Here is a 26,966-nt window from a genome sequence, read left to right as displayed (position 1 = left end):
CACAGGTAAAGTTACGTTCAGCATCTAGGGTATACTCGCTTTCATTAGGTTTTGAAGCATGAGACCCTTGGTGTGAGTGGCTTCTGAGATATGCTGTTGAAAAATCAGACTCACCAGAGAATCCAAAAAGCCTTGCCCTTTGTTGGTATTTACTTCCAAGTAGGATCCCGAAATGAAATCACCTCGGATTAGTGATTGGGGCCAATAAGCTCAAACATCTGCTCATTAAAGTGAGCTGTGTAGTAAGGGGATTGATAAACCAGCAGGCATATCACTGAACTTCTAATGAAGTCTATTTGATGAAAATAAGAAGAGGTCCCCTGACTCTATACAACTACATTGAAGTTAAGCTCCCTGTAGTTGTTTGCTTAAAGTGGCTGCTACACCCCTGCTGCTCTCGTTTCCCCTTCCGTTAACATTGGAGGAGAAAGAAACCCTCAGGGATTGCCTCTGCTGTTTCTGTATAGCCACGACTCTTAATAATAAATCGGCATGGGGTCCCACAGAAATTTGAGTATAAATGATTGCCTTGGACTCAATACAGATGCCCCTTGGACTGATATGGATGCAAGCTGTGTACAAGAAACTCTGTCTGGGGTTATTTACGATTTTCTGGGGGTTGCGGAAGGAGGATTGCATTCAGTTTGCAGTTTTCTTTTCAATATCATTATGCACACTGCCTGCCGCTGGAACGGGCAGCCCATGTGGCCCACGTTGTGGTCTGTGTTGATCTGTCAATCTTGTAAAACCAATAAAATGTGTTATAAAAAAAATAATGTTTGTGTTGTATACTATACTAATAGATTTCCTTTCTATGTTTCGCTAGGGAGCGAGCGTTTAAATAAACCAATCTAACTCTGTTCGTCTGCAAGTAGTTGTCGGACTTACCTAGAGGTAAGCTACTGCAATTACCAAACGGCCTATATCATTGGACAGACCTGCAGGACAACTCAAAAGCTCTAGTGTCTTTAATTTAGATTTCAGCTCAGGAGAGATTTGCAGTCCTGCCTGGTTTAACTTGTATAACTCAGGTAAAAAGTAGGTCCTGATTTGGGAATAGTGACTGGCCCCTGGCTTGTCTTTGGTGCACCAGCTACAAGGACGTGCTGGCCCTCCCATTTTATAGTTGATAGAAGCAGGCCAATCAAGGGTGGCAGAAACCTCAAATACTAATCTCCACTCTGGTTCAAAAATGGCGCTGGCACCGGCAAACAAACCTCTAAGTGTAAGTGACAGGAAGGGTGGGGCCAAGTGTTGAGTGCAGTTTAACCCTCCCAAACAGTACAAGACCCAGTTTAAAACTACTCATTCATGCATTTTATCAGTATCCAAAACCATGAAATGTTTTCAAATACCCTTCAAGGAGGGGAATACATGGATAGTACAGAACATTTCACTATCTTCTATATCCTTACCAAATATGGTTGGCCTTCTGGCCATTCCGCAACAACTGTCATTATTTAATATTAAATAGGAGCCACTGTTCGAAAGTGTGTGTTGGGAGGAATTAAACAAGTGCAACTGATAGTGTACGGCTCAGATCTGGCTAGTGTACAGCTCAGATCTGGCTTCAAAGGGTTACAAATCCCGTGCAAAGTGATGGAATTGCACAGGAGTGAGTGACCTTGGTGGTTTGAAAGCCCAGATGTGCTTATAGTTGCAGCATTGTCCTGAGTTAGGCACACAAATTCCAACTGTAACTCCAACACATATTGACAGTAAGAATTATGAATTTTTTCATACCAACCTCAATGCTTGTAATTCTGGCTCTTGTGAAAGTGAAACAATATAATGGGAAAAGATATTACACCATGCAGGAGCTATGTGAGAGGTGGGTTTTGATACTTTTCCAGACCATTAATTTCTGTAATGTCCAATTTGGCTGTGTAAATACTCACAACTGAGCCTGTGCATGTTGCAGGTGATTTAGGTTCTCTTTTTGAATATCAAGGGCTGAAGACAATCGGAATTAAGGAATTCACTCTTTTGGAGGGCGTTTGTATACCATTATGCATAACTTCAAATGCCATATGTAAAACTATCTCTATTAGCTTGTCCAAGCCTGTTGCACGATGGGGATCATAGTAGTGAAAAAAACTATCTAGCTTCGCTCATTGCCTGAGAAGATGCCAAGCCTACACTGTGTATTTCACATTATCCACTTCAATGCTGGGGCGTTTATTGGGCAGGCACACCAACATGTTCAATTGGCAGGGCGTGGCATGATTAGTTTCTATGGTGACATGTGGCTGGAATAGTGAGAGGGGGTTCTAGTAGTGGGTGAACTTGGCTTGGCCGCAGTAATACTATAGCTCCAAATCTGTAGTGGGCAGCTCATCCAGCTCAAACAGAAGTGTGAGCACCTCCTACGGTACTCTAGGTGGCCTATCTGCCTAGGAAAAGCTGATTAAACTGGACCTAAAGCGATTGAAAAAATGGCTGGTGAGTGAGATGGGGGTAATTTATTCCATTTCAGCACTCTCTCTTCCAACTCCTCAGTGTCCTCCCATAATACTCATACTGTTAAAAGTTAGGCTGAAAACCGTCAACATTATCGGCGCCCTCTTGCTCTCCTTAAACCTTTTGTGCGCGTAAAACAGCCGCCATTTTGGACACCATGGCTTCCCCGCTCTCGCCGAGAGCCAGCGCGTCTCTCTCTCTCTCTCCTAACTTCGCCGGCAACCCCCCCCTGCTTGCACCTGCCTTGAGTCATAAACCCCTCTTCGGCACTGCTCTGCCCCAGGCTCTCATCCTGTTCCCAGCGCGACATCTCCCTGCTTCCCCGTCATGACCTCCGGCCCTTTTGATGCAAACCCCTTTTCCCCGTGTGCCCGTCTGTCTTCCCCGTTCCCAGGCCGACACCTAGCTCTGCCGATACCATTCTCTTGCCCCTCCCCATACAATAGGAAGCTTCCCTCCTCAAAGGACCCCCGAGATGATCAAAGCCCCCCCCCCATCCCACGAGACCCGATCGAAACCCGCACACTCCGTGAATCGGCGGAATACCCAGCTGCGCAATGATCATCACCTGTTGTGAACGGGGCGGGGACTTCCACTGTAGCCTTGCATGGGAACGGGCTGGGAAGGGGGGATTCTGAGGATGTCTTTCCGTACATCAAAGTATCGACGAGAATGTGTTACATGTAATAAAGAGATAAACTCGTGTATAAGAGGCCAGGCCTCCGGGATGCAGTTAGAGCACCTCAGAACGATACCTTCTGTCCGTTTTCGTTGTGTTCTCCTCCGGAGCGAATAAAAACCTTGTTTCCTGCCTTCCAGTCTCCAGCGCCTGCCTCTTCAATAGTTTAACTTCTTTGTGGGTTCAAGAGGCGACATCGCCGGGCAATAATTAAGGATCTTATATTCTGGTTGGTAGTGCCCCCCCAGTTTGTATTTTTCCACAATTGGCGTCCCAAGCGTGGGGCCCATCAGCGACCCATGGATCCAGTGGGAGAGGTCCTGACGACAAAGTGAACGACTGCAACGATCGGGAACGCGTCTGTCCGATAGACCCTCGTCTGACAGCCGATCATCCGAACTTCACTGGTTCCGAACAGACCTCTCTCGAGTGATCTACGGTCCTGACTGGGAACCATCAGGAGTGCCGCGAGGATAACGAAGAAGAGAGGACGATCGGGCGCTGGATTCGGAAGTCAGGAAACTGTCCATGCGGTCCGGGTAAGGTCGTGTTACCACGACAAATTGCGAAAAAATTGCTTGATTGTTAAATACTAGTATTGCTCTTTTTTGTTTAATTGGAGATTCACTGTCTGCAAACGGAGAAACAACAGGCTCTCTCTTTGCAAGCAGTGGAGGATAGGTAGGGCAGACAACCGTGCTTATTTTTCTCCCCCACTCAATAGTCACCTGAAACTGAGCTGTTGTTCACAAACTATTGTTTCCTGGAGATTCCCTGTCTGCAAACAGGGAAGAGACCACCCTTTTTGCAGATAGTGAAAAAGGTAGGTAACGCAAATCTTTGCGGACCTACTCACTCTCCCCATTGCTATTTGTCGGTCTTTTGTTATCTTGATCCATGAGGGATTCACTGTCTGCAAACGGAGAAACAAAGGTCTCTCTCTTTGCAAGCAGTGGAGGATAGGTAGGGTAGCAGCCGTGCTTATTTTTTTCTCCCTCACCCTATAATTGCTTGAAACTGAACTGTTGTTCGCAAAATTATTGTTTCCTGGAGATTCCCTGTCTGCAAACAGGGAAGAGACCACTCTTTTTGCAGATAGTGAAAAAGGTAGGTAACGCAGATCTTTGCGGACCTACTCATTCTCCCCATTGTTATTTGTTGGTCTTTGGTTATTGTGATCCATGAGGTATTCACTGCCTGCAAACAACGTAGAATAGAAATATTCTGTCTAGTCTTTGCACCTAGTGATAAGATAGGCAGTGCTGACTTTTTAGTCCCTCGTTACGAGCCGTCATGTCTGTCTTCTCCCCATTGATTGGTAGCCTGTTTAGCCCGGACCGCTTATTAGAGATGGACCATCCAGCCCCACTGGAAGGCACCCCTAATAAGGACATGTTCATGAAGCATGGATTGACCGCTATTGCCTATAGTAAACTATGGCATAAATATACAAAACAAGGTCAAGAAAGTCAATGGCCCCTGATAGGATCCTTCGATGATGACAAAATAAAAACGCTAGAAACTGCCCTAGGTAAAAACAAGACAACACCTACTATGCTTGATAGCTTCGGCATGTGGCGAAAAGAAACTGAACAGCGTAAAAAGAAAACTGAGAGTAGGTTGGAAAAAGAGCTGCAAAAAGCAGCCCACCTAGCTGCTCAGAAGCTAAAAAAGGAGATAGAGGAAAGAGAGAAAGCTAAACAGAAACTAGAAAGGGAAACGCCAAGCCAGTGTCCGGTTAGAACCCCCTCCATGCTCTACCCTGATTTACCCTCGAAACGACAAGCCAATGAGGACCTGCTGTTAGGTCCCCCTATCATCTACATGCCCCCTCCATATGCCCCTTCTCGACCCTTGGCGCAGCACGCGCCACCCCCAGGTACAAGCGAAGGTACCGCCGCAGCGTCGGCCCCAATGGCCTCTGTGCCAGCCGAACCCCTGGTATTAAAACCCGCATCAACGGCAACGTTAGACGAGCATGAGACTCGAGGGGCCGGCCTTGCAAGAACAAACAGACTAGACAAAGATGAGCGAGCGGGGATCGACAAAATAGCAAGGACACTGGTAGAAAGGAAGGATGATGAAGAGTACATCACAGATATGTTCAGCTCGTACACAGGGAGTCACAGACGACATTTTACCGTACGACTGTGTTATCATGTCTTGAATGCATACGAGGACCGATATCGAGACAAAGGTCCCGAGAGCCTAAGGACTCTGTACCGGAAGGTCGATATCGGGGATGAGGGCGAGTGTGATGTGTCGGACCTCCTTACGCGTACGCTTGAGGTTTTCCGCCACCTCACTGAACGAAAGCCGGGAGCTAAATCCACGGCCCCCGTAGTGACCGAACCACCAACCGAGCAATCTAACACCATGATGCCGATACGTGAGGCTGCCCCTTACTGGGTTCCCCCTCGAGGTACAGGGACTCACGATGATGCAAACAACCAAGATGCGAAGGGAAGGGTAGTATACAACTGGGTCTACCAGCCATGGGACCGGCAAGAGATACTGACATTCCGGAAATCTCTACCCGACCTACGTAAAAACCCCACTGCCTTCTATACTGAATTGGGTACAGCCCTGGGTTCAACTATCATGACCCTGGCTGACATCGACTTGTTCTTCGGGTTATGTCTACCAGCTGATGTGTGGAAGCAAATCCGGAAAGTCGACCACCTTGAGCTGTTCGGACATACCTGGCCACAACTCGATGACTTGGATAAACAACGGGGACCAGGACAAAAGCCATTGAAATCCATTCTAGACCTCCCAGATAAAATTGTAGAGAAATTAAAAACCCTGATCCCAGAAAAGAAAGTGGACTGGTCGATAGTAACAGCCTGTCGCCAAAAACCCCAGGAGGATGTATCGGAATACTTCTCCCGGTTTGAAACGGTGTTCTCCGATTACAGCGGCCAGGACATGACCACTGCAACCGGACACCATCTGTTTGTCCAGAATTATGTTAAGGGCCTATCATTGGACATCTCCCAGAAACTACAGGCCAGCGAGAGTAGTTGGGCAGCCTCCAAACCTACCGCGATTCTTCAAATGGCCCAATATTATGAGCATCAGAAAAATGAAAACGATAGGGCGACAGAGAAAAAGAAGAAAGACTTAAAAGAGAGGGTGATGATTGCCAAACTGCAAGGGGTGACTATAGGACGAGACCAATACCGGGGAAACTACCAGACAAACGCCCCTAAGACTGCATTTCCCCAGGACCGCACTCTGACTCCCTACAGTGGACGCACAGACCTTAGAGATGACCAGTGCGCTTTCTGCAAAGGGACTGGCCATTGGAAATCCCAGTGCCCAGTTCTCCTGGAAATGATCAGGAACAGAGACCCCAGGGATGTAGCAAACGGACCGAGACCTAAGGGAACACAACGAGGGCCCCCAAATGACGCGACTAATGACAGATCAAGCAGACCGAATACGTTCGATCGACCCAGACAGAACCAATATCAACAATCTGACTATGACGACACTCACACCTTTGCATAGGACAGCCAAGGGCGAGGGAGGGATCCAGTCGAGCTCTATGTTGACCAGCAGGGCCCTTATGTCACTGCTAAGGTCCTGGGTACCAAGTCTCCATTTCTGGTAGACACTGGCGCAACACGTAGTGCGTTATCTAAACGACTGATTCCAAGGGCACCCTTGTCTGGCTCACTCATAACATCGACAGGTTTCGATGGAACGCCCTCCACCAACCCTTTGTCTGCCCCGATTCTCTTTGACGTAGAAAACAACACCACCGACACCACGTTCTTGCTTTCCTCCAATAGCCCTGACGCCATTATGGGACTTGACTTACTGAAACACTTCCGAGCGACGATTAGGTGTTCTCAAGATGGAGTTCGAGTGTTTCTTTACGACAACCCCGTTCTGCTTAAACATTGTTCCCCCCGACACATGTTTTCCATCACCGACGTCGACGCGTCCCTGCTTGACACCCTACCTCCGTATCTGTGGGCCAAAGCGGATTCGGACGTAGGGCGTATGTTAATTGACCCAGTGCACATTACTGTCCGACCAGACGCAACACTCCCAAAACTCCCCCAATATCGGATATCGCCAGAAGGCGAGAAGGCATTGGTAATGATTATCCAGTCACTGATAGACGCAGGAGTGGTAGAGGAAGTGGTTAGCAACGTTTGCAACAGCCCTATCTTGCCCATTATCAAGAAGCAGGGAGAGGGAGATGAGAAAGCATACCGTTTCATCATCGACCTCCGAGAGATCAACAAAGTGGTAGTACCCCAGTACCCTGTGGTCTCAGACATCACCACCATCCTGACCTTGATTCCATCCACTGCAACCACCTTTTCCGTCATCGACCTCAAGAACGCATTCTTCTCCATCCCCATCCACCCAGACAGCCGATATCTCTTCGGCTTTACCCTAAAATCCCGCTCATATAGGTTTTGCCGAGCCCCTCAAGGCTACACGGAGAGCCCTAGCATCTACAGCCAGGCCCTCAAAAGGCAACTAGACCAAGTCCGGTTACCCGACGGGGTGGTGTTGGTACAATATGTCGATGACATCCTTTTGGCAGCCGACACCACCCCTCTAGCGGTTACCGCCACCATTCAACTCTTGCACTTCCTTGCGGAAAATGGCCACAAGGTCTCCAAGAAGAAGTTGCAATTCTGCCTACCCCAGGTCACTTACCTAGGCCACCTTCTGTCCAAAGATGGAAGGAAACTCACCCCTGATCGAATCCAGACCATTCTAGACACCCCTGTCCCTAAAACCCAGAAGCAGGTTCGCTCCCTATTAGGCCTCACCTCCTTCTGCCGACAATGGTTGCCAAACTTCAGCCTCGTTGTAAAACCACTGCTCTCTCTCCTAAACAAAGACGTCCCTTTCCCACTCCCTTGGACTCCTGAGTGTCAAACCTCCTTCACAGAACTACGAGATGCCCTTTGCTCAGCCCCTGTCCTGGGTACCCCTGATTACAGGAAGCCCTTCTCCCTTTACACTCACGAAAGGGAGGGGTGCGCTTTATCTGTCCTGACCCAGGCCATCGGTCCTAAGCAACGACCGTGCGCTTACTTCTCTGCCACTCTTGACCCTGTCGCCAGAGCCTTGCCTGCCTGCCTTCGAGCTGTAGCTGCTGCTGCAGTCTCTATCCGACAGAGTGAGGGGATTGTACTCTCGAATTCCCTCACGGTACTGGTACCCCATGCAGTCGACACCCTCCTGAACCAAACCAAGACGCAACATCTGACGAGTGCACGACTGACTGGATACGAACTAACCTTGCTTGCCCCCCATATCACCCTGAAAAGATGCACCACACTGAACCCAGCAACTCTGTTACCCCTGCCAGAGAACGACCCCAATGTGCACCCCGTACATGACTGCGTGACTCTTACGGACGAACAGACCAGGAGTAGGGTCGATCTCAGAGACACAGCTTTCCCTGACCCCGACGGGGAGTTGTGGGTGGACGGTTCTTGCATCAAACTCTCCGATGGTACCACTTCCGCTGCCTATGCAGTCACCACGGCTCGAACTGTAGTAGAAACAGCCCGCATCACCCAGCGATCTGCCCAGGCAGCGGAACTGATTGCTTTGACGAGAGCCTGCATCCTGGCAACAGGAACCACGGCGAACGTTTACACCGACAGCCAGTATGCCTTCGGGGTGGTTCACCATTTTGGGCTCCTCTGGAGGGAGAGAGGATACTTGACCTCACACGGCACACCCATTCTGCACGGGGATTTAGTCTCCGCCTTAATCGAAGCTGTCCTCCTCCCCAACAAACTTGCCGTTATCAAATGCCAGGCACACAAGAAGGTGACAGACATTATTGGACAGGGAAATGCACTAGCCGACATCACCGCCCGAACGACAGCAGAAAATAGAACGACAACACGTATGTACGTGACCAGGTCACAAGCAGAAAACTGGACTGACGCCAAGGACACAATTAGAGACATACAAATGGCTAGCACACAACACGAATTGACTGAATGGGCACGGGTGGGATTGAAAGACGATGAAGGCTGCTGGCGGACAAAAGACACGAACAGATGGTTGCTACCTGATTCATACTTGATTCCCATATTAACCATGGCACACTCCCCAGCCCACATAGGATCAGCCCCCATGATCGAACTTGTCTCCAGGGTTTGGCACAATGACAAGATCCCAGATTCCGCCAAACGCCTGGTCCAACAATGTTTAATATGCCTGCAACACAACCCCGGGAAGGGAACTGTAGTACCCCGGGGGGGATTTGGGGTCCCAAACCACCCATTTGAAGTCCTGCAGATGGACTACATCCAGCTAGACAGATGCCAAGGCCTGAAATATGTACTTGTCGTGGTATGCGCATTTAGCAAATGGGTGGAAGCATATCCAACCCGCGACAACACCGCTATGGCCACAGCAAAGGTCCTGTTAAAGGAGTTTTTCCCCCGTTATGGCCTCTGTCGTGTTTTATGGAGTGATAATGGCCCCCACTTCGTAGCCAACGTTATCCAGCTCATCCTAAATGGGCTGGGTATCAGACAGAAATTCCACGCAGTCTTCCACCCTCAATCTGCTGGGCTTGTCGAACGACACAACGCCACACTAAAGCTTAAACTGGCCAAAATAGTGGCTACGACGGGCCTGAAATGGCCAGACGCCCTCCCATTGGCATTGCTATCGATGCGCTCTACCCCCACCCGACATCACTTAACCCCGTATGAAGTTGTCTTCGGTCGACCCATGAGCGTCTGGTCTGCCCCGAAACCAACGTCCATTCATGACGTTCCGGATGTCCTAATGTCTGATTATCTGTACAAATTGACTGAAACTTTGTCTGTCCTTCATCAGCAGGTGCGGCAGGCCATCCCCGATGCTTCCAGGGGTCCGGGTCACGCCATCCAGCCGGGGGACTTCGTGCTGATCCGAAACTTTCAGCGATCAAAGAGTTTGGAACCCCGGTGGACGGGCCCCTGGCAAGTGCTGATCACCACTCGGACCGCACTTCGAGTGGAGGGGAAGAAACACTGGCTGCACGCTCATCACTGCAAAAAGGTCTCTCCAGCCCTGGCCACGACAGACACCGTCAACACCCAAGAAGAGCTCCTGAACCGGGACCGACCATCGTTGAGCTGCTACCCTGATACAGAGACACTTGAACTTTCAAAACATCCTGACCCCACTGTGCCATCTCGAGAAGGGTATTTCCTGCGTCGAAAGGAGGGAGCTTCGGCTAAGTAGGCCACGGACTAAGCTTAAGAATCTCAGAACGGTGACCCAAACTACCAAGGGTTACCTGGAGAGAAGCTAAAACTGAGTCTGTGGTCCTGCCCACTACCGAGCACCTTGAAGACGAAGATGATGGAAGCGCCAGATAAGAAGATGATGGAAGCGCCAAACAAGAAGCCGACTGAGACAACAGGAAATACCCACTACAGAAATCCGAGAACAGACAGACTTCATAGCTCAAAGACAATTGCACTCTTCATCGTAATCCTCCTCTGTTTTCTCCTCATGACTACGCTCTGGATTATGGAAGAACACGCACCTGCTCACGAAACATTCCTAACCACTGCTCAGCCTACCACCACGAAGGAACATTATCTAATTTCGCTCTCTCCTCAACTAAGAGAGAGGCGAAAGGAGTTTTGGAACAACTCTTTCGTGCAGCTACTTCACCAGCACAATCTTGCCACCAACGCCACCAACTGCTGGATCTGTGGGTTGCTACCCCATGCCACTGGACATTCAATACCATTCATCCCTTCACCCTTCTCCGTCCACGGCTCCTGCCTTGCCTGGCTGATCCTCCTGCAAGAGAGCTATACGGAAAATGCCACCTCCAGCAGAGCTGCAGCACATTCTTCTCATGGGGCCGGGCGAAACAAGACAAAGACACACTTCTGCCCGCTGACCCCCAGCGACTCAATCCAAATGGACATTCCGGCCAAAGAACGAATCGAAATGCAGGTGTTCCACAATCCAACCAGACCCACCTTCTCCTATCTGCGGAAACGAACGGCTGCCACTCTGACTGTAGCCCTGACGGTCATCAACGTCACAGGCCACATGTGTGTAGAAGGACTTGGGACACAGCTGGTGGGTCACAGCGCTTGCCGCTTTACCAGAACTTTGGACTCCACGGATCCACCTTCCTTTGTGTCATCCCCAAACATGTATTTCATCTGTGGCACTAAGGCCTACACCTGGCTCCCCAAAGGCTGGGGGGGCACTTGCTACATCTCCTTCGTCCTTCCTCCAACTTATGTGGCCCCAGCGAATCACCACAGGCAAAAACGAGCAAAAGACGTTGAGCAAGCCGACTCAACAGGAGCACAGTTCCTCGATGCTATGAAAGGACTCGTCCCCCTCTGGGGCCCGATGGTAAACAGCCGTGCCATCCGACATTTGACTCAGGCAGTCGAGACAACCATGAACATCACAGCGGGCATCTTTGCCAACAACACTGCCGAGCTCCAAGCGGTCCGTTTGGTGGCTCTTCAGAACCGCCTCGTTCTAGATGTGGTTCTGGCGGACCGTGGAGGAGCATGCCGCATTATTGGGGCCAGCTGTTGTACATACATACCGGACAACTCACCCTCAGTGTACAAAGCCATCGAACATCTTCACAGACTCTCCTCGGAAGTTCACCAAGAGCAAGAAGAATGGTCGCTTGGTGGTTGGTTCTGGGACACCATCAAAAGTTGGGGCTGGAGACTGCTCACCATTATCCTGATTCCCGTAGTTGTAATATGTGGCCTATGCTTAGGGATTCAATGTTTGCCACCTATGTGTTCTTTATGTGCGAGTTGTATTTTTCCCAAAACTGTGGACATTGGAAGCGAACACATGAGGGCATTACATGATGCCGAAGTTAGGAATTTGATGAAAATTGACATTGAGTAAGCAAGTTGGCTAGATATGTTGAAAAGGGAGGACTGTTAAAAGTTAGGCTGAAAACCGTCAACATTATCGGCGCCCTCTTGCTCTCCTTAAACCTTTTGTGCGCGTAAAACAGCCGCCATTTTGGACACCATGGCTTCCCCGCTCTCGCCGAGAGCCAGCGCGTCTCTCTCTCTCTCTCCTAACTTCGCCGGCAACCCCCCCCTGCTTGCACCTGCCTTGAGTCATAAACCCCTCTTCGGCACTGCTCTGCCCCAGGCTCTCATCCTGTTCCCAGCGCGACATCTCCCTGCTTCCCCGTCATGACCTCCGGCCCTTTTGATGCAAACCCCTTTTCCCCGTGTGCCCGTCTGTCTTCCCCGTTCCCAGGCCGACACCTAGCTCTGCCGATACCATTCTCTTGCCCCTCCCCATACAATAGGAAGCTTCCCTCCTCAAAGGACCCCCGAGATGATCAAAGCCCCCCCCCCATCCCACGAGACCCGATCGAAACCCGCACACTCCGTGAATCGGCGGAATACCCAGCTGCGCAATGATCATCACCTGTTGTGAACGGGGCGGGGACTTCCACTGTAGCCTTGCATGGGAACGGGCTGGGAAGGGGGGATTCTGAGGATGTCTTTCCGTACATCAAAGTATCGACGAGAATGTGTTACATGTAATAAAGAGATAAACTCGTGTATAAGAGGCCAGGCCTCCGGGATGCAGTTAGAGCACCTCAGAACGATACCTTCTGTCCGTTTTCGTTGTGTTCTCCTCCGGAGCGAATAAAAACCTTGTTTCCTGCCTTCCAGTCTCCAGCGCCTGCCTCTTCAATAGTTTAACTTCTTTGTGGGTTCAAGAGGCGACATCGCCGGGCAATAATTAAGGATCTTATATTCTGGTTGGTAGTGCCCCCCCAGTTTGTATTTTTCCACAATACCACAGGTTTATCTAGGTCCCTGCTTATTCACATACCCAAATATTTTACCCTAGTGAATGACCAGCCCAGTGGGAACTCAGGGCTGATCCTGCTAGTAGTCTGCGTGAGAGGGAACATGACCAACTTGGCCCAGTTTATAATGATCCCCATGATACAGTCAAAGTGAATTAATTTCCTTACTATTGGCGAGATGTTGGTCTTGACGTCCCTTACATACAGTGTGATATTGTCTGAGTAAACGGATATTATTAACTGTCTAGTAGTTAAATCAAGTCAGCAGTGTGAGTGATGTTGGCGCAGGTCAGCCACCAGGGGTTCCGTAGCTACTTCAAATAATACTGGCAACAGGGGGCAACCTTGTCTAGTACCTCTGGTGATAGTGAATGAAGGAGTTACTGCTCCGTTTACACAGAAATATGTAGTAGGCTCCTCATATACCAGAAAGATCCATTTTATGAAATGGCAACTAATGCCGATTGGCTCCAGAAGCATGAAGTAGTAGTTCCATTCAAGTGAATCAAATGCTTTAGTGGTGTCAAAAAAGATCGCGACAGCCTGCAGCTGCCGGTCTGTAAGAGTTTTTGGTGCCCACATTATTGGCCCTATAGCATCCCAGAACGAACCGCAAATGAGCAGTTTGGACAATATCCAGTAACAGAAGTCAGCCATTGACTATCAATTTTGATAGAATCTTAGAGTTGATATTATCATGGACAGCGGTCTATATGATTCACATCTCTCAGGTGCTTTGTTAGGCTTCTGTATAGTATTAATTATAGACTCTTGAATAGAGGGTGGCAATCAACTGAGTCGTAGGGCTTCTTTGTACACTGGCAACAAATTGGGCACCAGTATATTCACACAGTCCTTGTAAAATGAGGATGGCAGGCCATCTAGCCCAGGTGCCTCATCTCCCGGCATGCAGCTTTTTACAGGTTATATGTTCTCCACTGTGAAGGGGACATCCAGTTGTTGTCTGTGTGCTTCATCCAACCAAAGCAGTTGTATGGAATCGAAATAGCTATGGCTATGTTGCGAAGTAGGCTTGGCTGGGGTTTGATAAAGGTTGCTTTAAAAGAATAGGAATGTTTGGGCAATTTCTGCAGTGTTGGAGTCTCACCCTGCTCATCTATGAGCTGAATAATAATGCACTTGCCCAAGTCTTGTGGATCAGCCTAGCTCATTTTTCCCCAGCCCTGCCACCTTCCCCCATATTTCCTAGCCAGCGCGTCTTTGCTTAGGCTTTCCATAGTAGCCAGCTCATCATACTCAGTGAGTTTGCACTTGATGTCCGCTAGTATTGTTGTGTTGCCAGATGCAAAGAATTGTAGTTCTAATGTGCGACTGTCTTTCTCTAGTGTGGCTAACTGTGTACGCAACGACTTTAGAACTCCCACAGCATGCCTGCCAAAAACACTGACTGTGCATTAAGGGAGAAGTATTCTAAGATTTCCTATCTGAATTGATGGTCTCGAAGCACCACCCACGCGAGCCTCCACAAGATTGCCTGTGTTTGCTCACCTTTGAATGTCAATTCTAGCAATATTGGTGTGGTCAGAGAGCATTTTGGGGAGCTGCTCCCCTTGTACAGTTCTAGAGCAGATGTCTCTAATAACTAATCAGTACCCTATATGGGACCAGGTAGTGTGTGCATGTTTAATGCATGTACCTTCATTGAGATCCTTGTGTCCGAGCCTCTTTACGTCAATGAGGTCAAAATCAAGGCTAATGTTATGTAGCTGAAGGGCAGCCTGCAGGTGTAGTCATCTAGTAGTATTAGATGTATCTTGTTGCATCCAGAGCACCACTGAAGTCCAACACACACTATGGGACCGGGGTCAAAGTGGAGTATGTGTCTCTAGAGCTTCAGGAAGAGGTCCGGTCATGGAGACAATTGTTATAATCATCCCATGGAGCACCTCACTCAAGATCACTTACTTGCCCTCTCTGTATCATATCACTTTACTAATGCACCAGGGAGTATCCCTATGGATCACCACTACTACACCGAGCATAGGCCAAATAAGTATCGACATGTGCTTCGGCTATCCATTCTACCTGTACCATACTCTATGCTTTGCGTGATTTGTCAAATGTAGTTCCTGAAGGAGACCCACAGCTATACAGCAGCAATTTAAATATGTAAATGCCTGCCTGGCTTTTCTTGCGTCATTCAGCCCTCGGATATTCTAAGACAAGAATTTCACTGTGGGCATCTAAGCATCACTGAGATGTGGCCCATTAGCATCATGGGGAACAGAACCACAAAGGAGTACAATACTTCATAACAAAATCTACCATTTTTAATCCATGCAATCAAGAACGATGATAATGTACCATTATGTAGTTTGACTGACTATCACACTCCAATAGCCCAACTTTGTTGAAGAATCGACCCCCTTCCTCCCATCGCAGCAACCCAATTAAAGCAACAAACAAAATAAACCCTTGAACGTTCTCAGGGATACATCCCTGGAGTGACCAGATGGTCAGGAAAGCTCGCCTCTCCTAAGAGATAGGAGGCTGAGACATTTGCATCTATGATCTGCCTGGAAGCACACAATAAGGCTCCATGGAGGCAAAGTTCAGAGGAGCCGTGAGGGCCCCATGGCCACGTCTCTGCAATGCCAGCACAAGCTCCACTGCAACAGCATGGGAGGAGACAAATCAGACGAGGGCAGAAATAGTCTCTGACAAAGTCCTAGGTTACCAGGCATCCCAGTACATCAAAGTAGTTAATCTTGATCGCTGAGTTGGCCTCCCATTTTGCCGTCGGGAACGGACATTCCATGAGTGGTGGTGTTGACAAATTTCCGACAGAACTTGGCAGCCAGCTTAGGATTCAAGAAGAAGCAGGGCCATCCATTTACATCCAATTGTCACTAAGCAGGATAGAACAGGGAGTATGGTACTGCGGCTTTCATAAGTAGTCATTTTGCCGGCAGAAGGTTCTGCCTGGCGACCTGCACTGCCAGGGTGAAGTCTGTGTAGATACACAAGTGGTTCCCCTGGTAGTTAAACTCTCTTTTCTCCATGGCCAGGAACAAGATAGAGTCGCTGTCCCTTTAATTAAAGAGTCATGCAATAATATCCTGCACCAGGGCCTTTAGGGGAGGTCTTGGTCCCAAAGACCAATGGGCACGTTCTATAGAGAACTTGGGTGTAAGAACTTCCCCAAACGAGGTTCGGAACATGGTTTCAAGGTACGTTACCATTTCATCCATACTCAGGGAGGCACAGGATGCATAAATAGTTTCATCTGGAGTTTAACTCCAAATCTTCATTTTTTGGGGGCTTTTATGACAGCTACAATTTTGTTCCATTATGAGCAATTGTTCGGCCCTTTCATGTGCTCCAATCTATTCATAAGACAATCGGGTTTGCTGCATTTCTGTGAGGTGAATCATGAGGTCTTGCTCCAGCAGTGTTGCAAGTTGACTTAGAAGGTGACCCCTCTCGCCCCTGGTCATTGTCTTATGTTCTAGTGGATTGTTTACTCTTGAAGAGCAATTTAGATAGCTTATGGTCATGTTTGTCCGTTTTAGTGAAGTTTTCACCTCGGAGGTGTTTCCTCAAGTATGCTGCAACTGGTGAGTAATCAGCCCCCAGGGCTGTATCGTGCTGTCACAGTGAGGCCCGGGTCCCACCACACTCCAGGATCCAGAGGGACATGAGATGACCATTAGCTGCACATACCGCTGGCTTTTCAGATGCCACTACTGAGTTATCAAGTCTTTCAGGCAGGCAGTATTGTGCAAGCGGGGTCTCATTCATTCAATACTCACTTAACACTATAACTCAGCGGCAAGGCATCGCCAATCAAAATATGGATGCACAATGGCAGCAGGTGATATGCAGAGAGGTTCAACTGTGTATTAAACATCTCAACAAAAAAGCGGGATATATTCCATGCCCAACGCTGCTCACCGAAGTAGCTCCACAGCTCTGCTATTGCTGGACAGTGGGAAGGGATGAGGGCCCAACAGCAGCCATGCAGCTTTCACCAGTTGATTCCACCTTGCAACTGTTTCCAGTGCAGGCACACTTTTTTCAGCTGCCTCTCAGCCTGCGTAGTCTACCTCTCTGGGGCGACTCAGCACCGATCAGTCAGAGGGTCAGGCCTACCTTGACATCCCCCGCGGCCCATCACCACTCATCCCCTCACCTTAGGACTTCAAACTCAAGTGTCATTGCCGCCACCAGCAGTTCAGCCCCCTCACTGCTGCAGTATCAAAGAGGTTCAGCTGCGCAACATGGGCCTTCTAGCCCTAGCGCTCAGCCATCTCCCCATGCTAGGCTGGGCCGCCAGTGCAGCACATCAAACCACACAGGTCTCACACTGCCAGTTAGCCAGGAACCCAGTTCTACGGCTAGTTATCAGTGGGTATCAAAACAGTCACACCACAACCCCACCCCCGGCCATCCCTCAGTAATATGTTGTTGGCGAGGATGGGCACTCTGTACAAGAAATGCCAGACTGGAGCCTCCTCCAACAGAGTCTCACAGCAATGCAGCCATCTTGCGGCCTGGCTCCCTGGCGAGGAAGAATTCACTAAAATCCATATTTTCATGAATTTTGGGAAAGTGCTCCTTCGCATTCGTTAAGCTGGATTGTACTAGCCATCACTGGTACAGTTTACCACATTGTATGTAGTCACATGTGTATATTTGTCATACCTGGGGGCTGGGCAATTAGCTGAAGGAACAGGAATTTTGGAAAGAAATGTATATATCCGTATCAATAGGCCACAGGGATATGCTTTTAGGATGTAACCTAGTTAAGTTATATGTACAATTTTGAATCACATAATTTAAATTAGCATCCATAATGTTTTCTTTTCTCTGCCAATTTGGATATTGTGTCAAATTGACGGTTGTAATTGATGGTGTTTTTAATTCCCTCATGGACGCAAATCCCAAACATGGGGTCTGCTGGATTGTTTTATTTAGGAAAATGATTTCTCTGGGTATTGTGTATGCTCTGAATAGGGCTTCTTTAATTTGAATATTCCCAAAGTTTGTTCTCCAAATACTTTTTTCGGCAATATTTTCTTTCTAATACCCAAAGCCTTCTATGAAACGATTTTTAATTAACTCATGGAGTAAATCAGTTTGAAATTGGTTATAATGTTCTTTTGGAGCCAGCCTTCTATGAAACGATTTTTAATTAACTCATGGAGTAAATCAGTTTGAAATTGGTTATAATGTTCTTTTGGAGCCACTCAAACTTTTGTTAATAATAAATAGCTGAAGGATGGGTCTTCCCAGCACTATTGAAATAAATACATTTCTTTAAGAAATCTATTTAAAGGTGGTGCCTTGCACTGTTTCCACTGTGTCCAGTTGTATATCTCTCAGTGGTAGCCAGTTCTGTGTATGTAGTGCTCAATCAATCAGTAGATTTGAATAGCGCTACTTGTCAGCCGTGGGGTTATCAAGGTGCTGGCAGGGTCCAGTTGATTAGCCAAATAGCCAGATCTGCAGGGACATTTGGAACTGTGAAAGATATGGAGAGTTCTATAGATGAAAGGGTAGCTTGTTCCATGTCTTAGCTGTTAGGTAGGAGAAGGAGCAACCTCCGCATCGGCTACGTTGGATACGGGGATGAGGGTTAGAGAAAGGGACACAGAGCGGAGGTGTGTGGTGGGCTGATGGAAGATCAGGTGGAGGTTTAAGTAGGCAGGTCTACAGTTGTGTAAGGTCTTTTATGCATAGGTCAGGAGCTTGAACTGCATCCTTTCTGTACAGGGAGCCAGTGGAGTTTCCCAAGGTAGGGGGTAATGTGGGTTTGCTAGGGAGATCCAGGACAAGACTGGCTGCAGCATTCTTGTCTGTAGTTGTCAGAAGAAGTGAGCTGTGATCCCTGCGTACAAAGCGTTGCTGTAGTCAAGTCAGCTGGGAATGAGGGCCTGGGTGATGGTGCGTCATGAGCCTTGGAGTAGCCATTTGAATATCTTACGAAGTATGCAGAGGATGATGAAGCAAGAGGAGGAGCCTGAATTGAACAGACTCATCATGGTCAGCTTGTTGTCCATAATGATGCCTAGATTCCTAGCGTGGTCAGTGGGAGTAGGAGTAGATCCAAATTCTGAAAGTGCTAAAAGCCTACTGAAAGTTTAAAAAAATTACTTCTCATCTTATACATGATAGAATTGTATCTAGGTGTTACTAAAAAAAATACAACAAAGGCTATTGGCATGCAAACATCCATCACTTGAAGCTATCGTCATTGTCAAGAGTATAGAATCTTCATTAGAAGACTAAACAATTGGTGTATGTGAAATGAAAAAAATTAAGTGACCTGTACCTTACTATTTTGATTGACGGCATTCTAATCCCATTACTACTGTATTCTGCAGCTAGAACATCAAATATTTCCATTGAGAAATATAATGAGATTTGGTTGAACAAAGGGTTGTTACATACAGATGTTACCACCACTGCATCTGGGGGTAGTAGGATTGATTGATTTAGTATGTTATTTTTGGGCGGACATTTGTTTTGAAACCAAAGCAATTAGAAGAAAAGTGTATGTAACTCATAAAGGCATTAATGTTTTGGGTTGGTGGCACCAAGTTGACTTTGGATTAATGATCACAAACATCCTGTTACCTTTATCAATTCTATTACTGAGATGAAACTTTTTAAAGAAAGATTTAAATGTGTATTTTAAGACAAGGTGGGTAGGATAAAAAAATATGTTCACAAGATTAAAGTCAAGGAGGACGTTGTGCATGTTAAACACAATTGCGCAGTGTGCCCCGTAGTGTAAGAAAATAATTATCGTCAATTACAAAAAAAAATGCATGATGAAATAATTTAACCTGTGGATGCCAGTTTGTGGCTGCCTCCTATTTTGGTAGCTAAGAAAAAGTCTGGGGAATCGCGTCTTTGTGTTGACTTTAGATCATTGAACAATGCTATATAAGTAGAAAATGTTCTTTTGTCATGCATTAAAGACTTTATTAATACTGTAGGTTAGTACAAATGATTTTCAAAAAACAGAGCGGCGCATCATCAGGTGGTATTGGATGAACAATCTTTGCATTTTACTGCCTTTGTCACTCCTGATAGTGCATTCCAGTTTTGTCGCATGCTGTTTGGGCTGGCCTTAGCCACATCCGTGTTTCAGAAGGTCATGATGAAAATGTTCGAGAACATCTCAAATGTAGTTATATTTTAAGAAGACATTTTGATAATCCCACAAGTGTGTCGAGAGAGTGTTGTTCACTTTGGAATCCAATGGAGTGACCATCAGAGAAGACAAATGTGTCTTTGGAATAAATGAAGTTGAGTACCTAGGCCATATTTTGACATCTAATGGGGAAACCCTGACCAAGCATTATTGGTGGAATAGTGAATGTACCACATCCTACAGATAAGGAGCAACTCAGGTCTTTTTTTAGGTCATTGAGACCTTTATAAAGAATTTTGAGGATATGACTCAGTGTTTTCGCAATTGTAAAAGAAATGTGGTATTTGAGCGGTCTGCGGAATTTCAAAAAAGTTTTGATCTCATCAAAGTATTACTTCTGCTACCACACTACAGCCTTATGTGGAAGGACATGAAGTTTTTGTTACAGTGGGTGCTAGTGAGTATGGTATGGGGGCTGTTTTACCACAAGTAAAGGACGGCAAAGAAGTCACTATGGAATTTGCTTCCAGGAAAATGAAAGAATTTGAGACAAGATATCCTGTGATAGAAAAAGAAACGTTTGCATTTAGGGTGTCGAGAAGTTTAAGCCATACCTCTGGGTAAGAAAATGTTTGTTTGGCAACAACATTAAGAAAGCCATGGACAGATAATCTACAAAATTACTGTAATTCAATTCTAATGTGATTCACACTGCAGGAGGAAAAATGTTAGAGCAGACTTTCTGGCTCGGTTACCGGTTGATTGAGATTTGTGCGAGGTGGATGTACAAGAAGAGATTGAGGAATGGATCATTGCTAAAGTTAAAGATTTGGTGATTTGTTCCAATATGAAGACCATTTGGGGAGTATGCCATATTAGACAATGTCCTGAAATGTTGTGAAATTTGGATGGCCAAGGGAAAAGACTTTAAATATTCCTTGCAATTTTACAGCAAGGTTGTGGATGAGTTATCCTTGGAAGGAGGATAGTTGGTAAGAGGTGATATGTTGATTCCTTCAGGATGTTCCTGCCAAAGGACTATGGAGACAGCTCATGTGGGCCATCTAGGTATAAGTGCCACTACGCATAGAATAAGAAATTATTTCTGGTGGCCTGGAGTGCATGTGAAGGTAGGAAGATTAGTGAGAAAGTGTGTACAATGCTGTTGTGGTGACAAGCATTTGGTAACTGCTTTGCCCGTTTTATGTCCTGGTAAGGTGTGGCAGAGAATTGCTGTTGATTTTTTGGAGCCATTCATGTGCTACCTTTCAATATGAGATACATTATTGTAATGATGGATCATATTTACAGGTGGGTGGAGGTGTGTGGTGTAGAAGAACCCAACACAAATTCTGAGGTGTTTGTGATCAGTTCGTCAGGTGTCTATTCTCTAACAGACAACGGTGTCCATTTCACTTCCACCACCATGAAAATTTTTTTGAGCAAGTTTGGGGTTTAACATTTACGCACACCATTGTAACACCCTCAAGGCAATGGAAAAGTTGAAAGATTCAACAGGGTTCTAGTGGAGTGTATCAAGAGCGCAGTGAAATCCAGAGTAGATTGTTAAATTGCCCTCAGAGATCTGGTGTGAGCTTATAGGTCTACACCTAATTTTGTCACGGGTAAAGTACAGTCTGAGCTCATGAGAGGATGGAAAGTGCTGGCCTCGCTGTGTCCTTTTTGGAAGGTGGAAGTGATGGGTCAAGGCTGTGATGTGTCTATAGCAAATGATAATGCGAAGATGAGAGACAAACACAGTGTTGCATTGGTGCCAGTGGGAAATGAGGTGTAGGGAAAAATATGTCAGGAAGGTTACATTCAAGGAAGTTGATTTGGTGCAAATTTAAGATCCCATTTTATTAACATTATCTTCCAAATTCAGAGACCCATTTAGAGTCATGAAGGTGAGAAGTAATGCTGTTTGAGTTTCTCATGGACAATGGTGGAATGTGGCAAGGATTGCTAGAGCTGGAAAGTATGATGACGAAAGTGATAAAAGGATTTCTGTGTGTGACAAGCAAGTATCTGTTGCAGGGAATAATAAGACTTCTGGGTTAAGGAGGAGTACTTGTGTTACCAAATTGCCTAAAAGAATACTTGGAGAGATGTCTGTGGTTTGGTGTCATTGGTACAGCCTCTTTTGCTTCGTAAACTGTTTAAGTAGATGTTTGCTGTAAACAGTTTCTTAGTCCCAATTTGAATTAAAGCCACCTGCCTTTCCATCACTTTGTATTTGTTTAAATATGTACTATCTTCATCACATTTCTTTTCTCTCTGCTGAAGAGAAGACTGAGCTCAACCCATACAGTATAGAAACCATGCAACTTTGTTATACTGTTATTCAGATTGAATCGGACCTAAACTTGAATTTCGAATTTTGGCCCAGTGCCTAGATGGTCCAGTTCCTCCTAAACCCGATTGATATTACATGAGGCAAAAAACTACGTTATACTGGGCATATTTAAAGATTCTCTGCATCCATGTGCCAAAACACCAGGCAAAAGAAGAGGTATCCCTGTGCCAGTCCCACAAGCCCATCTTGGTTTAGTGGGAAAATAGCTCTGTAGTACTGTGCCAATCACCTGAGCCCATGAGGCACTAGAAGCAATAAGCTCCTAAAATCTGAGATCATTACTTAAATCATTCAGTTTTGAAGGTAAGACCATATTTGAAAGAAACATGCTACAGCAATGTCCGAATACCCTCTTGGGGGAGGGGTAAAAGATGCAGAAAGAGCACTGCTCCGTTGTCAGTTTGCCCTGGTCCTTCGTGCTATGTAAAACGAAAATGGACACAACCACGCTATACAATCATCACATTCAGGTCTTTAATATTGTACCCAAAGAAAACCGGCACAGCCGCAGTCTTACATGACTCTCCTTGGGTCCTGCAAGTTATGCCGGATGGATGGCAGGCATTTTTAAGTTTAGCATCCCATTATTTGGGTCCTTCAAGGAGTGCAAAGAGAGCAGGGCATGTTCTCCATCGGCCAGCCATCTTATTGGAGTAAGTATTTGGTAGTGTTCAGAAAGAAAATAGATACCTTTTTTTACCCATATCGAAGTCTTTTATTTCAAGCAAGGCCTTACTCTACCGTGGCTTGACTTCACCTTGACCTTTAACGTTGTGCAAAAGATTGCAGAAGATCTCATACCAGAAAAAAGTCAAACCTGTGGAAAAAGCAGCCTTAAGCAGGCTAGGAGACAGGCCTTTGAAATAGCCCTTGAAGCCCTCTTCATGGAAGATTTGTAGAGCACAGTCCTGCAGACCTCGGTAGGTCCTCACCTGTGGAAAAATGGAGATACTACCACAATTAGTCAACATTCGCATAGCAAAACATACCACATTAAACATGAGACCCACATAATTATAATTACATCAACCAACCTATGCAATTCTCCCATATTAAAATATCACATTCAAACCTTATGAACCATTATTCTCCTTCTGAATAAAGCGCCAATGGGTAGAATCTAAAGAGATGCAATACGTGTTACATCTGTGAATTTAAAAATCAAGGTACAGTGCAGTAATGAAATAGAAACATCCCGACACTACACCCAATAGTATAGAACTAGTGTAATACACTACACCAAAAAGAGACATTGTCTACTAATAACTGTTGTATCTCCTAGAGCTTACCCTACCAACACCATCAGGGACATCCTCTATAGCGCTCATTAAATCTAAAGGTCGTAGAGCATCAATTCAGTATATGAAGGCTAAAAAGAACCAATGTCCTGCTACATGAGCTGCATATTACTTTAGCATGACCTAGACAACGACTGATGTTCATGTTTGTCAGCATGTCTAAAAACTCCAACTCTGAATGCACAGCACCACTAAATACATGATTATTCATTTATAAACTGCAAAAAGGAAAAGCTGGTCTTCTTGACCCTTGATCCATGGTAGGGCCCATATAGCTCTGGTGCTAGATCTGAGCCGAGCAGCTTGCAACTGTGGTTAACTGACTCTAGGCGTGGGAATCACTGACATTATATGTGAGCTGCGACAAGTGGACTGATGCTTCATCTAAACTAGGGGACCTGCAGTATGTAGATTTCGGATGGTATGCCTGAGATGGAACAGTACATCTTTGAAACTAGGTCTTAAACGGACCAGGCTGGTTCTTTGGATCATGAACATTAGTATTGGTCTTGGCAACTTGGTCTGTTGATCTCCAATGCAAGGTCCGAGCTGGCACAGTGGATCTCTGACGCTCACCTGTCCAAAGGCTGCTCTGGCTTTTTCAAAGCCACCAACTTGCAGACGCTTTTTGAAGAGATCGAAGGGGTAAGTGAGCGTTTTGCTGAGGACACCAGCACAGCTGCCACAGACCAGGTTCCTTATACCACCTGAACCAAAAACAGGATTAGAGACAGTTAGATGGGAGAAGAGAGAAAAACAAATGGGAGGATAGGAAAAGACAAGCAAGAATGGAATACAGATAAGGCACAGGAGTAAAGATGGGGAAATGGCAGGTGATAAGAAGTGTGAGAAGTATGGATGTCTATTCACCAAAATGCAGGGTAGCAGATATAACATGACTTACCCATTGACCCTACGATGACACCACAGGACATCAGAGGGTAAAGTCACAGGATCTTTGCACCTGATGACATACTGTCTAGTAAAAATACTGTATAAATAAATAGTGCATTTGATGCACTATTTAATTATAACGCGAATTTACCTGTAGGTGGGAGGGCTTTAACATAGTTTAGTGTTTATAACAGCCACTAAAAGAAATGTCTATAAAAGGTTTTGCTTTTTTAGGGCATAAAGATATAGTCCTTCCCCTTTTTATTTGTCTTGTAAAAATAGTATGCCCTAGGAAAGTACTTGAACATAATCTGGAACTACATACTACACTGAGGTCTGCGAAGAATACGCTAAGCCCATTAAACTATGTGGAATACATCCTACATATATTCTTCAAGGTTTAAGTATGTATTCAGACTTCATAAAGGCCGATGTGTAGTGCAAAAACCCACTGTGAAATTAAGGAAGGGTTAATTAAACTTCCTCACACTTACATGTTGTAACAGTCCCTGGTCCTTTTCCATATCCGCCCCACTATACTACTCCTCCGCCGCCTCACCCCCTTCCAATTTGCTCACCTTTGTTCTGCATGATTAAGGTTTTCAACTACTCTCACTTCCGTGTACACATGAACTTCCTTAACAAAGGCAGAATGCGAACACAGCCATCTTAGGTTTCCGTTCCGGATCACTCCCCTTCGTCCAATATGACAGGGGTCGCAAGAGCAGTGCCAGGGGTAGCCAAGAGCATGTAAAAAGAAGCAGATGCTACCACTAGCCACCCCTAAATGATGTTCATGGAGTGAAGGGACTGAGGTAGAAGGGGATGTCAAAACAGGAAATAGCAGAGGGTAGGTGGGGATGAACAGAGGGCAGGTAGGAATGGGGGCAGGTAGGAAAAAGATCAGAAAGGGAAAAAAGAGGAAGACAATGAGTGAAGAGGAGAAAGCATAACACACAAAGACTTATTTTGGAGAGATAAAAATCACAATTAGAAACAATTTTAGAGGCATCACCAGAAAGATACACACGGTTTGACCTTCTAAAACTCTTCTGTGAGGACTATGTTATTACTTTGCCACATTCACGTTACCTGCGATTTACTTTGACACATTTAATTTTTTCATACATGCCCTCTGACACATATTTCTGAATAGTATCTTCACGTCATATTTAACTAACGTATGCAGATTTTCAGCTTTTATAAACTGTTCTCTTTCCTTTAAAAAAAAAAAAGCATATATTCTAGTTATTGATGACACATCAAGTGTCAGCATTGTGAGGATTTAGGTGATGTTGAATAATGTTTTGTAGTACAAAACTATAATGAGATGAGCTGTTGTCCAACAAAAGTCTAGGTGAAAATAAAGATGACATGTTTCTTTTACAGGCCTAAGTACATGCTCATTGGTCAGATTCATGCATATATTTGCAATATGTATGTTCTGCATTAGAATGATTCATACACTACTTACATATATTCATGTAGGGAAAGTAGTGATTGATAGTTAAGTATAATTTAACCAGAGATACCAACTTGCTCCAGAACATCCCTCATGTTGTATAAATCCAGCATGATTGTCTGGGACTTTTTTTTGAATCAAGGCATGAATGACCTTTGTGTAATGAGATCTAGTCCGCTGACGCAGAAGCATAATGAAGTGTTGTGCACATGCATAATTCTTCATTGTGTAGCAACTAATACTTCTTTAAAATTACGGCTCAAAACCAGGCATTCTAACGGGTCTCCTGGTTTTATCTTGCTCATAAAGTTGCCGAGGCATACTATGTTCAGGTGTTGAAATTTAAATGTTAGAGAAACCAAGCTGAGTTTCGATTGTCCCTAATTATTGTTGCAAGTCCCAGATTGTTCCATTTAGGGATGAATAATGCCTGCAAAAGAGTGAATAGGCCTTCCTGTCTTTTTTGATTTTAGAACCGAGTCTGCCAGAGTTGCAAAATAAATCACTGTTGTAGCATATCTCGTGGCTTAAAGATGTGGGGCAGATGATGTGTGGACAGAGAGGAGGAGGCTCCACGTCTTTTTGGTTTTCCTTGGGTATAGCTGGATTCCTGCTAGATGCTGCTCTTCTGGATCCTCTCCAGGCTGAGCTGACCATTCCTGAGTAACCCTGCCCCATCTGCTGGGGACCCAAACAGGGGGCTGATTAGTTTGTTGCCCTCTGAAATAATGTGTGTCCTGACTAAAGCTCTTAGGACAAGCAATCACAATTTCAAACCACACACAAAGGATAGACAATCAAAATAAGAAATTAAAGATATATGCTATTCTTGTGTGTCAGAACGTTTTGAGAAGATATTTAGTTAATG

General features: G+C 45.8%; 1 protein-coding gene across 7 annotated transcripts in view; it reads right to left on the bottom strand.

Moving 5' to 3' along the window:
• Positions 1-22,898: 22,898 nt before the first annotated feature.
• Positions 22,899-26,966, bottom strand: part of SLC25A19 (solute carrier family 25 member 19) — a 259,092-nt gene continuing 255,024 nt past the window's right edge. For all 7 annotated transcript variants that reach the window (XM_078654515.1, XM_078654519.1, XM_078654513.1 and 4 more), the window contains 2 exons: positions 24,319-24,449; positions 22,899-23,376 (listed from right to left, as the gene is read on the bottom strand). In XM_078654515.1, the coding sequence (XP_078510641.1) occupies positions 23,182-23,376; positions 24,319-24,449 (326 nt within the window). In that variant the 3' untranslated portion in view covers positions 22,899-23,181. The remainder of the gene's footprint in view (positions 23,377-24,318; positions 24,450-26,966) is intronic.

This window comes from Lissotriton helveticus, chromosome 7 (assembly GCF_964261635.1).
Source record: "Lissotriton helveticus chromosome 7, aLisHel1.1, whole genome shotgun sequence".
Taxonomy (NCBI): Eukaryota; Metazoa; Chordata; class Amphibia; order Caudata; family Salamandridae; genus Lissotriton; species Lissotriton helveticus.
The sequence above is the reverse complement of the archived record's forward strand: the minus strand, read 5'-3'. Positions and strand labels throughout refer to the sequence as shown.